Source organism: Mastigoproctus giganteus, chromosome 1 (genome assembly GCF_048544385.1).
Source record: "Mastigoproctus giganteus isolate SK-2022 chromosome 1, ASM4854438v1, whole genome shotgun sequence".
In the NCBI taxonomy this organism is placed as follows: Eukaryota; Metazoa; Arthropoda; class Arachnida; order Uropygi; family Thelyphonidae; genus Mastigoproctus; species Mastigoproctus giganteus.
In genome coordinates this window covers 144,173,312-144,192,980 of record NC_143575.1, presented here as the reverse complement: position 1 = coordinate 144,192,980, position 19,669 = coordinate 144,173,312, and the positions used below count along the sequence as shown (strand labels likewise).

At 42.6% G+C, this 19,669-nt stretch overlaps 1 protein-coding gene across 1 annotated transcript in view; it reads left to right on the top strand.

The window, feature by feature from the left end:
• LOC150091175 (uncharacterized) overlaps positions 1–19,669 on the top strand; it is a 97,759-nt gene that overhangs the window by 17,721 nt on the left and 60,369 nt on the right. The window contains exon 2 of the mRNA XM_090382478.1: positions 3,593–3,636. Coding sequence (XP_090238604.1) covers positions 3,593–3,636 — 44 coding nt within the window. The remainder of the gene's footprint in view (positions 1–3,592; positions 3,637–19,669) is intronic.

The following is a 19,669-nucleotide window of genomic DNA, read 5'->3' as shown; positions in this document are numbered from 1 at the left end:
GCCGGAACTACCAAACTCCTACAGACCAATAGCCCTGCTATCTGTTTGTAGCAAACTCCTTGAGAGACTCCTCCTAATTAGAATACAAAACCACTACCTGCAAGCAAACCTGGCATCGCAAAACAGTATGGCTCCGTCAGGGGCTGTCAACGGTGGATGCCCTGAGACATCTCTTGGTGCAAGCAGCAGCCACTGATCAAAAGTACTTCCTAGCTATCTCTGTTGACTTTTCCGGGGCGTTTGATACCCTCTGGTGGCCAAGCGTACTGGCCCGGCTCCGGGAGACCAGCATGCCAGAAAATTTATATAACGTAATGAAAAGCTACCTGTCTGACAGACGTATCACGATAAACACCCCATATAGAACGCTTACAAGACAAATACACAGAGGCTGCCCACAGGGCTCTGTACTGGGACCAATATTGTGAAACATTACAATGGATGAACTCCTTAATATGGACATTGGTGAAGCATCCTCGCAAGCCTTCGCAGATGACCTCATCCTTATGGTCGCCGGAAACAGCAGCCTACAACTTGAAACAAAGGCAAACCATGCCCTACAAATTCTTCTGAAATGGACCGAAAAGCACAATCTCAGGATCTCCAAAGAAAAAACTAATTCTATCCTCCTAAGGGGCTTCCTTGATCCGAGGAGACCCCCTCAGATCAAGATTGGTACCACCACACTGAGACTATCAAAAGAGCTCAAGTACCTGGGTGTAATACTTGACGCCACCCTTTCCTTTAAAACGCATCTCAACTACACCAGGAAGAAAATTAGGGGCTACACGGCCCTCATCACCAGGGTCGCAAAAAGGGACTGGGGGCTAAACAGCAAAACCCTCTAGCTCATATACAAAGCAGCCTTTATACCGATAGCAACCTATGCATCGGGAGCATGGTACTCTAAAGTCACCATGACAGTAAACCACAGGTTACTCGACTCCATCCACAGAGCCATGCTATTAGCCATCACACGGGCCTGCAGCACAGTAAGCACACATGCGCTGCAGGTGCTGGCTGGAACCCTTCCACTCGACCTGGAAGTGGCAAGAATCGGAATCCTCTATGAAATTTCTAAGGGGAACGCCTGCACCTTCATGGGCCTCAATGCAGATCCCACTGCTAACCGAGCGATCGAAAAGAAAAGACTCACTGCCCACCTCACGCAAATATGGCAATCTAGATGGGATAACTCTTCCAAGGGAGAGATCACTACGAAATTTCTCCCCAACGTGGAGAAATTGCATCCGAAGGCCCCGCTGTGGTTCTCACCGGGCCTCTATACAACCTTTCTACTTACCGGACACGGAGCATTCAAGGCAAAACTCACAGCCCTGGGCATCACAGAGGACCCTGCCTGCTGCTGTGGAGAGTCTGAGAGCTGGCAGCATCTCATGTACGATTGCCGGCTCTACGATGACCTTCGCTGCCAGCTCATCTCCAGGATCACCTTCTTGCCCAGAGACAGAGAAAAGCACCTACTCGACAGTAAAGAGCAATACATTGCATTCTCCAAATTTGCAGAAGACCTCTACAAGAGGAGACGTACCCTCATCGTACAACAACTAAACCGTGACCAACAGTATAAAACAAATTCAAGCTGAGAACTGATAACGACGAAGTGTCATGACTGCCGCATCATGGACCCTACAAGGAAACTGATTCTACTAAGAATAAAGGACACGGCTTACGACCATTAGAATGACCACAACCCTGGACTTGTCAAAGGAACACATCCACCTGGATCGTGCAGTTCGCTGCCACCAAGCCATATTGGCGAACAAAATCGAGCACTTGACTCGATTACTTTAAACCCAAACCCAGGCGGGAAGAGGGGAGACACCCTGTCCCCCCTCTCTCCGCCGACCCTCCTTTTCCTTCTGGTGAGGCATGGACATGCCTCACTGACCACCTGGGGACATCTACTCTGTCGCCCCCATATTTCTACCTTTGCCCCCCCAGCCTTCTGCCTCTCCTCCCCCACTCTACCTATACACGACGCAAACGCCCTACATCCTAAATTAATCAAATCCAAAATAATTTTCGCCCAGTCTCTTCCTATCACATGCATTGCCCTGCTCCTGCCGTTTGAATGCATGGACGCTATGTGCTGTATGCAAACATTCAAAAATAAATTACAACTGCATGTGTGTGTATATATACACACACACACACACACACACACACACTTATATATCTTAAATTTTTATATTTTTTATTATTATTATTTTATTATTATTTATTTTATTTATTTATTTATTATTATTTTAGGTCCTAGTCGCCGAAATCTCAGGAAATTAAGCGGCAGGACCTGCCAGAGTAACTTAAGTCAAGTGAGTTCCTGGTCTGCCTCCACGGGACGAAAGTGGGGCAACGTTGGGCCTCAGCTGGGGTCCAGCGGCTAAATGACCAGATGAACAACGGTACACGACACCACACAAATACAATTCCCACACACTTTTAAATCTCTGGCTTTTCCAGTCAACTGGTTCACCCACATTGTAAACTACGCGGAGATCGGGGAAACCCCTGGTGCCGTTGGACCCTAAACACACTTTCACACTTTCACTTTCAGCAGTTTTGCGAGCGTCAAGATATTTCTTGTGGAAATAGGTACTTCCAAGGTGCAACTTCGAGTGCTGTGTAAGGATACACGAGATAGTGAAGAGATTTCTTGCTGCTTTGTTTAGATAGCACGAGATCCATTATTAAAGGCTGATGAAGTTATCGAGGTATGACCGTGGTACTGATTTCGATGGCGGAGGCGTAGAAAGCTACAAGAAAACACACCTTTGCATCTTCTGCGTTACTAATTTTGTATTACAGAACCCCCACTAACGTGTAGAGAGCACTCAAAGTTTTCTTTCGGAAAGCTTTGACCTCTTTTGTTATAATCATTAAAGAAATGTTTTGGGAACCTCTTTCAACTATTACATTGAAATATATCCCTCAAATTCTATAGTATTTTTATATTACTTTTTTTGTGGTGAACCACTGAAATGATTGGGATTCTTGAGGTTTTCTGGTAGACATTGGACTATCATGACTACAGTGGGAGTATACGATGTTATATGACAAATACCCTCCATTTTTCGAACAAGTAGTTTACACCCTATCCTACTGGTTAGTTACCGTTGATGTGGCTGTTTTATATTTACACGAGGCATATCTTATACTTTTTAACCCTCCTCTCTCCCCGTTTTCATTTTAAGATTACATCACTGTGGATTATCCAAGCACTAGAATTGAAGTTTCGCATTAGAAAAAAAAAAAAAAAAAAATAGGCGCCTCCGTAGCCAGGTGGGAAGGAGCAGCAGTGCGTAGCACACGCTTCTTGATTAAACCGGGGTTCGAGCCCGTCACCACCAAATACGGAGGATGCGGAAAAGGTCTGGGAATGACCCCCGCATATCCCGGAGCAATATGGCCTTAGCTGCTAATGCTCCTAAAAACCAAATCACAAACAAGCATTAGAAAAGTACTTAATCATTTTTTTTTTTATTGTTTAAGAACAATTAGTGGCCAACAAACTAGAGAAGAGACGACAAGCTCTAATCATGCTGATTTTCATGCATTTTTCTTTTTGCAGATAATGGAGTTGCAGAACAGTGCCCCGCTAAAGCCCCCAGGAAGGTAAATTCCTAAAGTTTTTGTCAATAAGTCATACTTTAAATTCAAAAATAGCAAAGGCTTAATTTTTTTCAGTACTCATCTTGATCGATCTAAAGTTTTTGTCAATAAGTCATACTTTAAATTCAAAAATAGCAAAGGCTTAATTTTTTTCAGTACTCACCTTGATCGATCTAAAGTTTTTGTCAATAAGTCATACTTTAAATTCAAAAATAGCAAAGGCTTAATTTTTTCAATACTCACCTTGATCGATCTGCAGTTGTTATTAGGGTGAATAATAAGAGATTGGCTGATTTTAGGATGATTAGTTTTTAAGTTAAGGGGATAAATGATAATTGCAATGGAGACGGGATTAAAATATGCGCAAGGAAGTAGAAGTGCACTTACTCCGCCCTTGGTTGTCATGAAGTTGATTTAAATTAATATTCTAAATTGTGAATAAGCCAATAGTCGTAACGGTGGACTTTCGTTAAAACGTCTTCAGTTGGCTTAAACGTGTACTGTATTTAAGAAGAATTTTATAATCCCATGATGCACTTTGCCACATGCGGGAATCTCAGATTGGTGAGATTCCAAACCGGAGAAAGACTGAAGGGGAGTTTTGCATTTAAAATGTTTAAGTCGGAGTGGTGACGGAACCACTCTATAATTAGGGCTTCGTATTGTAGGATTTTGTAACTATTTTTTAATTTTAATATGGTAATAGCTGAATCAACTAGAGGGGTGTGGTTGTTTGAGTGAACATGTTTTATTTTGTTTGTTTTTGTTATTTGGTTTTTAGGCGCATTGGCAACTAAAGCCATATTGCTCCGGGAATATGCGGTGGTCATTCCTTGACCTTTCCGCATCCTCCGTATTTGGTGGTGACGGGCTCGAACCCCGGTCTAATCAAGAAGCATGTGCTACGCACTGCTGCTCCTTCCCACCTGGCCACGGAGGCGCCTGAGTGAACATGTAATGTAAGTTCAGTGCCGGATTGTCTTGTTCTGAAACTATTGTATTGTAACTAATCACCCTAAAATTAGCCAATCTCTTATTATTCACCCTAATAACAACTGCAGATCTATCAAGGTGAGTACTGAAAAAATTAAGCCTTTGCTATTTTTGAATTTAGTCTAATTATACAGTACTTTAAGACTTACTATAACTATCTAAATGTTAAGTCATACTTTATAAAAACTTAAAATTCAGTAAAAAAAAAAAAAAAACAATTTTATTTATTTCTCTTTATAAGAAAAATCAATTGATATTATACCTTGGAACAGCAAATATACAAGAAGAATCAAAAATAGCGTAGATATTCCGGTATAAGGCAAAAAACTTGGACAGGTTCATATCAGGACTGCGCAAACGGAAAAAATTGATTATAACTTAAAATAATATAATTTTATTGGGAAAATCCATTTTGTTCAATTCTTTATAGAGTGGGTGCAATACATAGTTTATTGCATTTCTAGTGGCTAATAATAATTTTTGTTCAGCGGTATTTTATAGAACAAACTCAGGTGACCATCTCATTTCTCAACATTTAAAGCACCTACATCTGTTGTTGCACAGTAGTCGGAAAGTGATATTAGAATGCCTTTAATTTAATCAGAAGCGCTGTTGATAAATAAAATTTCCGTTTATATTCTAAAACGACCACACGGTCAGATGAGTTCACAAGTTACAGAAAATCCAATAAACAGCACCGTATTTAGCAGTCAAGGGTTTGAACCCCGGTCACTCAAAGCATGTGTACTTACGAACCCTTGCGCTTACCGCTCGGCTACTTATTGGTAATTACGTAAAGCCAGTTTTATTAATTCTTTCATAAAAGTTAATCATTTAATATTAAACTAGGTGATAAACAGCACCTTTGATTTTATAAAAATACATTAATATAAATATAATTAATATAAATGACAAATAATAACACTATTATTTGTCAATTCCAGATTGAATTTGACAATTCAAACTGGAAAGAGTCCATTAATATCCACATTTGCAGAAGTAGTCACCAGCCAAAAAGACGATCATAAAATCCAAAAGATCCTACCAGCAAGGTTTACAAACTGCATGCACTCCCTGCCCAAGTCTCCTCTCCGATCAACAGGTTCACTCAAAAGAAACCGGGATCATATATTCAACCCATCAGAAAATGGAACGTGGAAGACAAACGGGAAAAACAGGTGGCTCACAACACTCCACTAAGGGGAATCACTCATATTCGTACAATATCACAGCGGTCCAGACACGGGGGCAAATATTTGTTTCTCGACTGGAACCAACTACTAAACCAGGCAGCATTAAGGCCATGTTTGCAGAACGTCACAGAATAAATACTGATGTGAGACAGAGAAGAACTAGGTACCCAACTTACGCATCTTTCATCCTTACCTGCCACCCAGAGATGAGCTTCGTGTTGGATCCAAGGCTATGGCCCCCTGGAACTCTCGTCAAACTCTTCTATGACCAGACGCCAAGAACCGTGATAAATCACCAAAATCATCAACAAATGCAATAGCAATTAAAAATACCAAGCTGCCAAGCCAAAGAAACGCAGAAGAATTCAAATGAATCTACTGAGAACAAAACTACTATAGGAAACAATATGTCCACATATCAATCAATCCAACTACCAGCCGTTCATGATGTCAATTCCCAAGGGTAAACCTGTCTCTAATATCCCTGTACATATCACAACGCACAGTAGACCAATGCGGCCCCAAAAAAGAGACCTGCCACCTGTACGAACTCCGATTGCTAAAGCTACCACCATTCGAATTGTCTTTCAAAATGCAAGAAGTATCTGTAACAAGCTAGACACTGTCGAACAGCTTCTACTCTCGAAAACCCTGGATGTCCTCTGTATCGCTAAAACGTGGCTTGGGAATGGGCAGGACTCCAGTGCCTGTGCATCTCAGGCTGGATACCAGATGCTCTGCTCCTCTAGAGTGGATCGTAGAGGAGGGGGGAGTCGCAATACTCTACAATACCACCCTCTTTTCATTGGTACATTCTGTGGTAAGCCAATCCCTTGCATTTGAAGCTGCCATGGTGTCCCTCAAGCTTAACACCTACTTGATAGACATAGCAACGGTATATATTCCACCAGGCCCAAACAGTGATATCATTGAAGATTTAATCCATTGGCTAAGTAAATCACCTCCACGCCTCTGCTAAACACATTGTTTGTGGAGATTTCAATCTTCCACCTACTCTCGCACATCTTAGTAGGACACTCGTTAGCAGTATGGGTTCACTGGGTATCAGCCTTCTCAACTGCCACCCCACGAGAGGACCCAATCTCTTAGATTTGGTATTCTCCTCAGCGCCATGCGACCTCTTAGACAACCCTCACGATCTCTTTCAATCCGATCACAAACCCATTGCCATACTCCTGCACTTAGCCGCTCCTAACTTCAATATTCAAGGCCCAATAAAGAAAAAAGAAATAACATCCCCCAAATTCATTGATCCACCACGATGTCTCGAAGCCGCATCCTCCATCCCTTGGGAAGCTCTCAACAATTGCGATCTCCAGTTGGCTGTGGACCTCATGACCAGGTGGATCCGGACCATTGCCAACTACGGAGCGACAAGGACTGTCTGCATCACTCCCCGTTCAAGAGCTTGGTGGACGCCTCCACTGAACAAAACCTACCAAGAAAAACGAAATCTGCATAAGAGATGGAAAGAGTCAGGCGCTGTACAAGATCGGATTGCCTTCTCCAGAGCAAGGGCAGTGTTCAACCGCCAGAAATAATCTGCAATCAAAAAACATCTAAAAGCAACCCTACAAAAAGGCAAACCATTTTATGACTCTCGGCACACAGGAATCCCTAAAACACTGGATCTTGAACTGTGGATGGACCACATTGCACGGTTCTCGAACAATGTGGCCCCGACATATCCAGGCAACTTACCTGTCAACAACATTCCAACGGATATGCTCGCCACCGTTAGCATCACCAGGAAGCAGCTTATAACTGCTATAAATGGATTGCCACCGACCGCAACCGCAGGCCCTGACCTTGTGCCACAATTCATGATCAAGTGTCTCAGCATGTTTATCATCGATCCACTACTCTCAATTTTTAACTGTGTCTTAACCCAGCACTACTTTCCCCCTATCTGGAACAGATATGCTGTGAGGCCACATCCTAAATGCTAATCTGCATCCCTCATTAAACAGTTCAGGCCAATCTCTCGCTCTTTCAGCCTCTTGAAATATGGAGAAGGCATTACTTTCAACCATCACCAATCAAATCATGCCTCACAAACCCCCACAAATTCACTATGCCATTCCCGGAAGATCCACAGTCACCAATTTAACATCCATAACCAGCACCATTCTCAGTGCACTAGAAGCTAAAGCAGAACTTGCCGTTACGTATGTCGACCTGGAAGCTGCCTTCGACTCAAGCAGCATTCCCTCGCTCGTTCACCTCCTAGAAAATTACTTTCATATAAAAGGTGACTTGTGGTTTATCACAACCCTGCTATCAGACAGAATCATTGTTCTTACAGCGGATCAAGATATAATCTCAAGAAATATCACTGCAGGAGTTCCCCAAGGCGGAGTCCTCTCCGGAGCATTATTTACTGCAGTCATTATTCCATTTGTTCAAAAGAAAGAAGACATAATCTGCTATGCTGACGATATTAAGCTAAACATCCAGATTAACCCGGGCGAACATATCTCAAAAATTTATGAAAAGATCAATAGAAAGCTACACGAATTAGAATCCTATCTCCATCAATTGGACTACTTATTAATCTTGCAAAATCAGGCCAAATTGTCTTTTCGTTTTAGCACCAACCCACTAAAGTCCAAGCTTCTCTAGATGGCATTCTCCTTCCAGTGGTAAATACACATATAGACTTGGGAGTAGTTTTCGATTGCAAACTGACCTTCAAGCCCCACATTGACAAGCTCATAACAAAATTCTGCAAAATGCGGTGGATTACCGAACAACAACTACTTCACGTTAAGGATCTGGATGTGCCTCGGCGGTACGTATACACCTCTGTATACTCGGTCGTGTTATACGCCTCAGAAATATGGGCATCTGCAGCCCCCACAAATATCAAGCGTGCGTACTCCTCCGAATACTGGCTCCTTCGTTGGATCACACATAAACATCATCGTCCACCCCAGCAAAGAATAACTGCGATGGCAACCGCACTGAACTTTGCTCGACTGTCAAATCTTATAATGGAAAGACGCCTCACCCTAACTGTCAAAATGACCACCGGAATAATCTCGGAGCCAAACATATGGGAACTGTGCAGCTGGAGAATCCCTCAACCCGGACTGAGGTCAGCTCCAACACTTATAGCCAACCATAATAGACTAGCCCTTAGCGACCACTTTCTCCCCAAGCCTTGGCGCATTATAGCCTTAGATGCTAATGCGCCAATAAAACCAAACCAAAACAAAACAAAAAAAACAAAATCTCCCCAAGCAGATGCTTATCACAGTCCAAGCAATCGAAAGCGACCTCTACAAATCTGTCAAGGATCGCAAATACCGGAGAGAGATCTTTGATGACCTAAACTTAACCAGGCAAACTGCACAGTAATGTGGCAGTATAATAAATTTAGAAAGGATGTCTGTATAATATAGTATATAATGTCAAAAATACTGTATAATATCTTTATGAATATATTGTGAATAATTTAACTGAAACTTATTATATTGTTGGCCCTGGAGGATGAACCCGAACTTCGATGTGGGCCCTGTCCTCAAGGCCTTTGTCCACCAGCCAATGTGAAGCCCCTAGCATTCCTGCCGTGAAGGGTAAATTGTATACATCCTTTTGTACACAATAAAGATTATATTATAACGTTACAGAGATAGAGCATGTTGGGTATATTAGCACTCTAGTGCAAAAATAATTAAAAATTAAAAAAAAAAAAGTTATCCATTTCCAGATTGGATAAGAATTTTTTAATTGCCAAAAATTCGGCTAATGGACTTCTTAAATTTCTGACGTTTGATCTCTGCTTACCGAATTACTGTTTATACTCCGGGACAACCACACGTTCAAGAGGAGTTCACAAGACAGAATACAAGAAACAGCCCTGTATTTAGCAGTCAGGGGAGTAATAGGGGTCCACTCGGCTACAGCAAATCTTCTCCTTACACTGGTGTTCAAAAAAGTGCATAACCCATTAAAATTGTAATTGTCGTCCAAATAACGTAAATATATGGCAATATTTCTTACAGATTGAATCAGATAAGATTGACACGCGTACTTGATGACGTAATATTGCATCAGTTGTTACTTTCGGCTATACAGGGTGTCTCAAAAATATTGGTACAAACGTTTAGGGAAGAATTTTGTTATTTGTTTGTTATTTGGATTTTAGGAGCATTAGCAACTAAGGCCATATTGCTCAGGGGATATGCGGTGGTCATTCCCTGACTTGTCCGCATCCTCCGTATTTGGTGGTGACGGGCTTAGGGAAGAAATATAACATCTAAAGGAATGTGAATCACATAGGAACCCATAACCGGAAACGTCACCGTTAAGTCGCTACAAGGCGCTGTTCATCAGTTCGCGAGAGGGAAAATTTCTGGTTTGCTCATTCAAGCAGTAGTCGTCGCACAAAGGGCATGCATCGATATACGAACATGAACCTAGTGAATTGATTAGCAGAGGGCACACATCGTGTGCGCCCCCATGCAGCACAACATAGCTTCGCAATAAATGTGTGGGCAGATATGGTCAGTGACTGCTTAGTCGGCCCATACCTGTTACCATCCCGCATGAACTCCACTAAACATCGGATCTTTCTTGAACAAGTTCTACCAGGGTTACTTGATGATGCAACAAATATGAGACGCAACATTTGGTTTAAACATGACGGGGTGCCTGCCCATTATCGAAGATGTGTTTGTAACCATTTGAACAGGCGTTTTGGGAGTCGATGGATTGGCCGTGGTAGACCCGTTGCCTGGCCCCCACGCTCACCTGATTTATCGAGCCTTATTTCTTTCTATGGGGGGCCCCTCAAATCTATCGTGTATGAATCGCCTGTGGAGACGGAAATGGATCTCGTGGCGAGACTCGTCTGCGCTGCTGCTACTGTCAAAGAAACTCCAGGTGTGTTCGACCGTGTTCGCCAATCCATTATGCGTCGGTGTCACGCATGCATCGCGTCTCATGGTGGAACCTTCGAACATCTGTTGTAACATCATGAAATGCATCCATCTCGTACTCCATTGTTAATATTATGTCAAATAAATGTTTGTCACTAATTACTGTCTTGTGTCATTTCTGCTTCTTGTGCCTCTGCTACTACCTTCCCGTGACGTTTCCGGTTACGGGTTCCTATGCGATTCACATTCCTTTAGGCGTTACCTACCTCCCCTAAACGTTTGTACCAATATTTTTGAGACACCCTGTATAAGCACGCTCTGCAAGAGTTGCAGTCATTCCTTGCTTGTGTCAGGATGGCGAGTTACGTGCAGTTGACACCACCAAGAAAGAGTGCTATTGTTACTTTACGTGAAGAAAGGTGTTCTTCCCGTCATATTGCTTATAGAGCGTCTTGTAATCAGTCGACACTAAGTAGATTTCTTTCCAAACTCAAGAATACTGGTTCTGCTGATAGGAAAAAAGGAACCGGACCCAAACGAGTCTCTACGCCAAAACAGGACCGCGTTTTGAAGCGCTTATGCCTTAAAAACCACAAAGCTTCTCCGTCTGACCTGAAAAGAGAATGAGAAGATAGCAAGTGCAGTAACAGTCAGAAGACGCCTCTTTAAAAATGGACTTGTAGCCCGTCGTTCTAAGAAGAACGACGTGCTACACAAAAAATGAAAAAGGCCCGATTAATTTGGTGTAATGTAAGGAGCATGTCTAATGTACCCCCGAGCAGTGGAAGTCAGAGTTATTTTCTCGGATAAGAAGAAATTCAACCCTCGTCGCTCTGATGGGAGACAAACGATTCGCTGTAGAAGTGGCGAAGAATACCATCCAGACTGTATGGTGTCTACAGTGAAATTCCCTACCAGCCAAATGATATGGGGATGCATTTCGTATGCCAACCATTAGAGACCATTTCAACCTGCCAAGTAACTGCATCTTTCAGGATGACTCTGCTCCTTGTCGTCGGGCGAAAAGTGTAAGCTTCATTTTAGCTTGATTTCTGCATTAGAAGTTCGACAGTAACGTGTTTACATTTCATCTGTAACAGGCGAAAAAAATGGTTGGAAGAACGGTTCATTACAACTCTCAGCTGGCCAGGAATCAGCCCGGACCTGAATTTTATAGAGAACTGTTGGCACCGTGTGGAATCTGCAGTTGCAAGTGAACTTCAGGATGGCTTCTTGAAGTTCACTTGTAATTAACTAAATATTAGTACATTGAAGCTACGACCCCCAGTGGTTATGATGTCATGCTCACATCCAGGAATAAAAGAAGGGAGGAACGTCAATGTTCTACAATCGAGCCATCCTCACCTTTGAGAACAGCATCTCCAGCAACTCAGATGGCTACGAAGGGCTCTATGCACTGCTTAAATTGAGGTCCATTTCCATTGAAGTCTGTGTCATCTACATACCACCCAATCCTACAAAGGAAACAATGCAAGTGGTGCCAACTGGATCCTTCGCCACCTCCACACCTCACCAATGAAAATTGTCTGTGGAGACTTCAACCTCCCTCCATGTCTGGATCATATGAAAAGATTGCTCCTATCACAGCTAAGCATTGCTGGCCTAACTGTAGCCAATGTGGGTCTCAACAAGGGGAACAAACCAACTTGACATGATCCTCACATCAATACCATGTACACTTGATACTCCTGAAGATGGTTATTTTAACTCAGACCATGACCGAATCCTAATACAACTGTTGTTGCTGTTATTTGGTTTTTAGGAGCATTAGCAACTAAGGCCATATTGCTCCAGGGATATGCGGTGGTCATTTCCTGACCTTTCCTCATCCTCCGTATTTGGTAGGCACGGGCCCTAATACAACTGGAACCACCAATCCCAATTTTTAACGCAAAACAACAGGTGATACAGAGAACAATTTACAGTCCCAAATATCTCGATGTTTCCAAATGCATTACAGCAGCATCTCTCATCCCTTGGTATGTTCTTGAGTCATGTGATACCCTACTAGCGGCCGACCTGTTAACTAAATGGATTATCCCGGTAGCTCAATATTTTTGAGTTACCGTGATAATCCACCAGCCTCAAAGACAGTCACACTCACTCCCCACACGAGCACATCTAAACTCCAGCTTTAAATTAAAACAGCAACTCCATAAGCAGTGGAAGCAATCTGGCGAAATTAATGATAGGATAACCTTTTCAAGAGCACGAGCCATTTTCAACCGCTAAAAAATCCCAGTCCATCAAGAGCTATTTTGAACGGTTGCTAACAGCGGGAAAGACACCACACACACAGAGAAGAAACTACTAGTTCGCCAGAGCAAATTGACGCCACAGAGATGGATTGACTTCATTACCTGATTTGAAGACGTCATCCAATTGCCTTACTATCAGTCATAAGTAAAGTATTCGAATACATGTTGAAACAAAGAATTGAGAAATATTATTCTGCAGCAAACCTATTCTCTGACAACCAATATGGCTTCAGGAAAGGCAGATCTACTATCGATGACCTGGATCAAATTACAAATGCAGCCAATGCCTGTGAACAAAAATATTTCCTTGTCATCTCTGTCGACTTTGCCGGGGTGTACGACACCCTATGGTGGCCAAGCGTCCTGGCAAGGATCAGAAGAGAAAATCTCCCTACAAATATCTTTAAATGCATTGCACAATATCTCTCGCACAGAAAAATCACTGTGAGAGCCCCATATGCTCAAGTCACAGGACAGATGCACAGGGCTGTCCACAGGGCTCAATTCTCGGCCCCATGTTATGGAACATAATACTTGACGAGTTTCTGCAAAAAAAGACCTAGGAAACGTTACATCTTTGGCTTATGCCGATGCATAAGCCAAAGCCTTGATGCTTGCTGCAGGCAGCAGGACACAACTGGAAGCTTCTGGAAACAGAGCCCTCGAAACCCTACTGGAATGGGCAACCGAACAAAATCTACAAATCTCTGCCGCTAAAACCTGCTCAGTCTTACTAAAGGGACATCTGCACCCAAACAGACCACCACAGATAAAGATTCAAAATAAAACAGTTCAAATGGATACCCAGCTTAAATACCTGGGCCTCCTGCTGGATAATTATCTTACTTTTAAACCACACGTCAAGTACCTGCAGAGGAAAATTAACTGTTTGCTAGGATTACCAGGAAAGACTGCGGGCTCAAAAGGAGAACCCTCAGTCTATTCTACAAGACAGTCTTTCTACCCACTATTACATATGCTGCTCCAGTCTGGTACAACAAAACCACAATGGTCTCCAATCAACGGAAGCTAGAAACTATCCGGAGGATAATATTACTGACAACTTCTCGAGCCTGCTGCACAGTCAGCACCCACGCTCTTCCCCTGGACCTGGAGGTAGTGTGGTCTGGCATCCTAACCAACCTGACCAGAGAAAAGGCTACCACCTTTCTAGACTTCACCTCAAACAACCACAAAATGGAAACCCGACGTTTGACTGAATACTTACATGCCCTCTGGCAGCAATGCTGGAATGACAACACAAAGGGCACCATTACCAAAAATATTATTCCAGACCTCAGAAAAACTCATCCAGAAATTCCGGTCTGGTTTTCCCCAGGCCTACTGTCCTCATACCTACTCACGGGCATGGGACCATCAGAGGAAAATTAATAACAAAAGGATTAACAGACAACCCCCTATGCTTCAGCGGCCTCAAAGAGACCTGGGAGGAGCACCTAATATACAAAGTGCTTGCGATGGCATCGTGGTCACGAAATGAGATAAGGACAGTTTTGCGGTATAATTTCGTGCGTGTTTTAACCATAGACCAGTGCTTAGAAGAAATGATTCTTGCACTAGATGATGATTGTCCACATCGTACAACGATATTCAGGTGGTATAGAGAATTCCAAAGGGGAAATTTCACTCTGGAGGATTCTGAGAGGCCGGGAAGGCCACGAACGTCAGTTACGGAGGAAAACGTTACTGCTGTGAGGAAAATGCTTGACGAAAACAGGCGAGTGACCTACCAACAGATAGAGGATACTTTGGGCCTAAATGCACCAGCAATTCGTTCGATTCTGCAAGATCATTTGCACGTGAAGAAACTTTGTTCTCTCTGGGTGCAGCATCAACTGACTGAAGAGCAGATGACACGACGTGTGACTTGGTGCCGGGAGATGTTAAAAAAGTTTGATAAGGGACAATCTCGGTATGTGAACAACATCGTGACAGGTGACGAGACTTGGCTGTACTATTACGATCTGCCGACCAAGGCTCAAAACAAAGTTTGGGTCTTTGATGATGACGACACACCCGTAATTGTCAGAAAATCCCGATCTGTAAAGAAGAAAATGATAGCTGTATTTTTCAAATCGAGTGGAATTGTGGAACGTGTCGTTTTGGACACGCAGAAGACAGTCACAGCTAAGTGGTATACTGAACAATGCCTGCCTAAAGTCATTGGATCTATGAAGAACCTGCGACCAAAGTCAAGAATGGACACCTGGTACCTCCATCACGAAAATGCTCCAGCTCACCGCGCCAAAGCCTGCACCGAATATTTGACCACGACAGGACTGAAACTTCTCGAGCACCCTCCCTACAGTCCAGACCTTGCTCCCTGCGACTTTGCACTGTTCCCGCATGTGAAAATGAAGCTAAAAGGGAGGCGGTTTTCCAGTGATGAGGACCTTCTACGGGCTTGGGACAACGAGTGTGCTTTACTCCCTAGTGAAACTTGGCAGAACTGGTTTAAAGATTGGTTTCGGAGGATGGAGAGGTGTATTGAATGTAGAGGAAATTACTTTGAAAAAATTAAATAAACAAAGCTGTACTGCAAAACTTTCCTAGTACCCTTTGTATACTTGCCCAATCTACAAAGACCTAAGATGTGTATTAATTACGAAATACACTTTAACCCAAAGGACCTCTTGTAATCCAGCGAGACCTATAATGCCTTTACCAACTTCGCACAGGAACTCTTTTACAGACGAAGGACCCTACCACCGCCATAGGCCCCGAGTGCCAAGCGAGTGATCAAAGCGAATTTAAAAAGTGAACTTCACAGCGACTTCTCCAGAATCAGCAGATTACTGAGAATTTAAGTCTTTATTTCCAAAATTATTTAATTTCTGCTCTTCTGAAAAAAGAAGCTAGCTCTTCAAAAAAGGAAAGGAAAGGTACCTTTCTTCTTGTATATTGAACTAATTTATATAACCCACTAACCTCTGATCGCTTGGTCACTGGTGGCACCGCTCCTGCCTCCACGTGGTGGGGCCGGTAACCTGGGGGAAAAGTTATCCTCCGGGGCGAAAAGGAGCAACCATGGATTTTGACAATTATCCCGCACTTGAGCCTAAACGCTCAACTCATGACCTGATTGAACCCGAACATGACGTATCACAAACCAAAAGACAACGTAGAACTGAGAATCAGCAGGAATTCCCAACATTCCTTATATTCCACTCTCTCTCATCCAAGCCTATGAGTGCCCTTTTACCATTTCTAATTCAGAAATGTTTAGAAAGCGTGGCTGGTTCACCGAAAATGGTGAAAAGACTCCGATCCGGAGATCTGTTAATTGAAACAGCGAAATATCAGCATTCTCAGGCTCTACTAAAATTATCAAATTTTGGAGGAATTCCTATACAGGTCACCCCTCATGCTACACTAAATAGTTCCAAAGGGGTAATAGCTGAGTGGGACCTGATGAATGTCGCTGAAAATGAGATAGTCGAAGAACTAAAAGAGCAAAAAGTCGTCCAGGCAAAACGAATAATGATTAAAAAGGATGGTGAACTTGTTCCAACTAGAAACATTATTCTAACATTCGGTACACCTACCTTACCATCATGTGTGAAAGCCGGATACCTAAATTGCCGAGTACGTCCGTACATTCCCAACCCAATCAGATGTTTTAAGTGTCAAAAATTTGGACACTCGCAAACAGTAAGTCGAGGGGGCACTACATGCCCGAACTGCGGCTCCAAAGATCATGCACAAACTGACTGCACTGCAGAAAAGCCACAATGCCCAAATTGCAAAGGCCAGCATCCAGCGTATTCAAAAAATTGCGAACTCTGGAAAGTAGGCAAACAGATCCAGAAGTATAAAATCGAAGAAAAGGTCACCTATCAGGAAGCTAGGAAGCAAGTTATGCTCAGTATGCCAAAAATCACCTATGCTGCAGCAACCAAAAAATATCAGTCAACAGCAACACAAACGGCAGTAACAGTACCACCATCTATTTCAATTGCTGATTGGGCTCGATCAGTGCTATCAATCCCACAGCAGTCACCTACAGAACAATGTAAAGTAACTTCTGCTAGCAATACCCCGCTAACAGTCCCACCAACTGCTTCTGATACCGTAGCAGAAACTGCAAAATCAAAAGCATCACTCCCAAACAGTTCAAACCAACCATGCTCAGCAAATATGGATATTGATTCTTGTACCCTACAGAATGAACCAATACTAGATCTACATGCAGAAGATGATATGGAAATTGGACGCCCCACTTTTCCAAAAAAAGAAAAGATCAAACTAGATCGAGGCAAACAGGTAGGACACAAAAAACAGACAGAACCATACACAATTTCTAAAACTAAATAATGCACAACATTATACAATGGAACTGTAGAGGTCTACGAAGCAATATTTTTGATATTCATGAACTAATCAAACAACATAGTCCAGTTATCCTATGCCTGCAAGAAACCAATCTAACCCCACAAGTGACTCCAGTGATCAAAAACTATAGTATATATCAACAGGACAGAAACAATACTAATTCAACAAGAGGAGGTGTAGCCATAATTGTCGACAACAGGTTCCTACAAAACAGATCCCGCTGCAGACCACATTAGAGGCTGTAGCAGTACGAATTGATCTGAATGTTATGTTAACAGTAGTCTCAATTTACCTTTCCCCAAAAAAATAATTCACTGTGAAAGAGCTAGAGGAACTTATTTTATTATTTTTTTATTTTTTTTTTTTTTTGATTTGGTAGTTGTTGGCGCATCGGCTTCTGTGGCCATATTGCACCTCCCAAGGTTTTTGCAGTACTTTGATCCAAGCCCGAGGCGGGAATCGAACCCGCGACCTTTGGGTTGCTGGGCAGGTACTTTACCCACTCGGCTAGCCCGGCCGGCAGAGGAACTTATAAGGCAGTTTCCATCGCCTTTTATTCTGCTAGGAGATTTCAATGGGCACCACCCTATGTGGGGATCACCCCAGATAAACAAAAGAGGAAAACTCATTGAAACAATTATTGATAACCAGAATCTCACATTATTAAATACTGGTGCTGACACCTATATTCACTTTCCAACCGGAGTATCTACTGCCATAGACTTATCAATATGTTCCCCAAAATTGTTCCCAATCATTCAGTGGTCAGTCTCAAATAACCCACTGAGCAGCGACCATTACCCGATTATTTGCAAATTGCAAACAAACAGAACCTCACATATAATCAGTCCCATAAAATGGAAATTCTCCAAAGCAGATTGGAACAAGTTCACCAATGCAATTTCCTTTGATGATCAAGTTATTAAAAACCAGCCTATTGATGATGTTACCGACCATATTACTACACAGATAATAACAGCTGCAACCAGTGCCATACCCAAAGTCACAATCGGTCCATATAGATATGCCAATATTTGGTGGAATCGTGATTGTCGAGATGCTAAAAAAGAACGGAATAAGGCATGGAATCTTTTTCGCAAGCATCCAACAACCGAGAACCTAATTAATTTTAAGAAACTCAAAGCCAAGGCACGTTACGTGCAGAAAAAAGCAAAAAAAAGACTCTTGGATCCGGTTTGCTTCTACCATCACTAAAAATACTGAAAGTAGAAAAATATGGAATAAAATAAAGAAACTAAATGGAAAATACCTCCCAGAAAAAACGCCTATGCTAAGCTGGAAGGGTAAAGAGTTTTCCTCTTCAGTGGATATTGCAAATGTGCTGGCAGAATGCTTTTCTCAAATATCAGCCACGGCAGCATACGAGCCTGCCTTCAAACAGCATAAAGCCAACGCAGAAAAGTATAAACTGAACTTTCACACAACGGCATCTCTCTCATATAACAGACCTTTTACATTACTGGAACTAGAGAGCTCCCTAAACCGATCAGCGAATACTGCACCAGGGCCGGATGGAATATACTACATGATGCTTAAACATCTAAACAATCAAGCTGTGAATTCACTACTGGCATATTTCAACCGGCTATTCTCAGAAGGTTACTTCCCCCTTTCTTGGGGGCCACTCAATTGTCCTAGCCTTTCCTAAACCTGGAAAGGATCAGTCAGAACCACAAAACTATCGGCCAATATGTCTCAGCAGTTGCCTTGGTAAGATAATGGAAAAAATGATTCATGCTCGATTAGTCTGGTTTCTAGAATCTTATTCGGTAATGGACAAAAATCAATATGGCTTTAGGAAAAATCGATCAACTCTAGATCTTATGATCAAGGCAGAATCCAACATACGGAATGCTTTTATCCGTAGAGAACATCTCGTCATGGTCTGCCTGGACATTGAAAAAGCCTTTGATACAACCTGGCGTTATGGCATACTTCAAAATCTCTATGCCACAGGACTTCGGGGTCAGCTACCACTAATCATACAGAGCTTTCTACAAAATAGAACATTTCAGGTGCGTTATTGCAATACACTGTCCCAAAAGGTTGTTCAGGAAGAAGGGGTCCCACAAGGATCAGTTCTTAGTGCAACACTCTTTGCAGTTAGGCTGAACAGTGCAACAGATAATATTCCGCGTAATGTCGACACTTATCTATACGCAGACGACCTTACTATATCCTGTCATTCACTAAATATGCGCTCCATTGAACGCCAACTGCAACTCTCAATAAACAAAATAGAGTCATGGGCATCCCACAATGGCTATCGCCTATCCAGAACAAAAACCCCTGC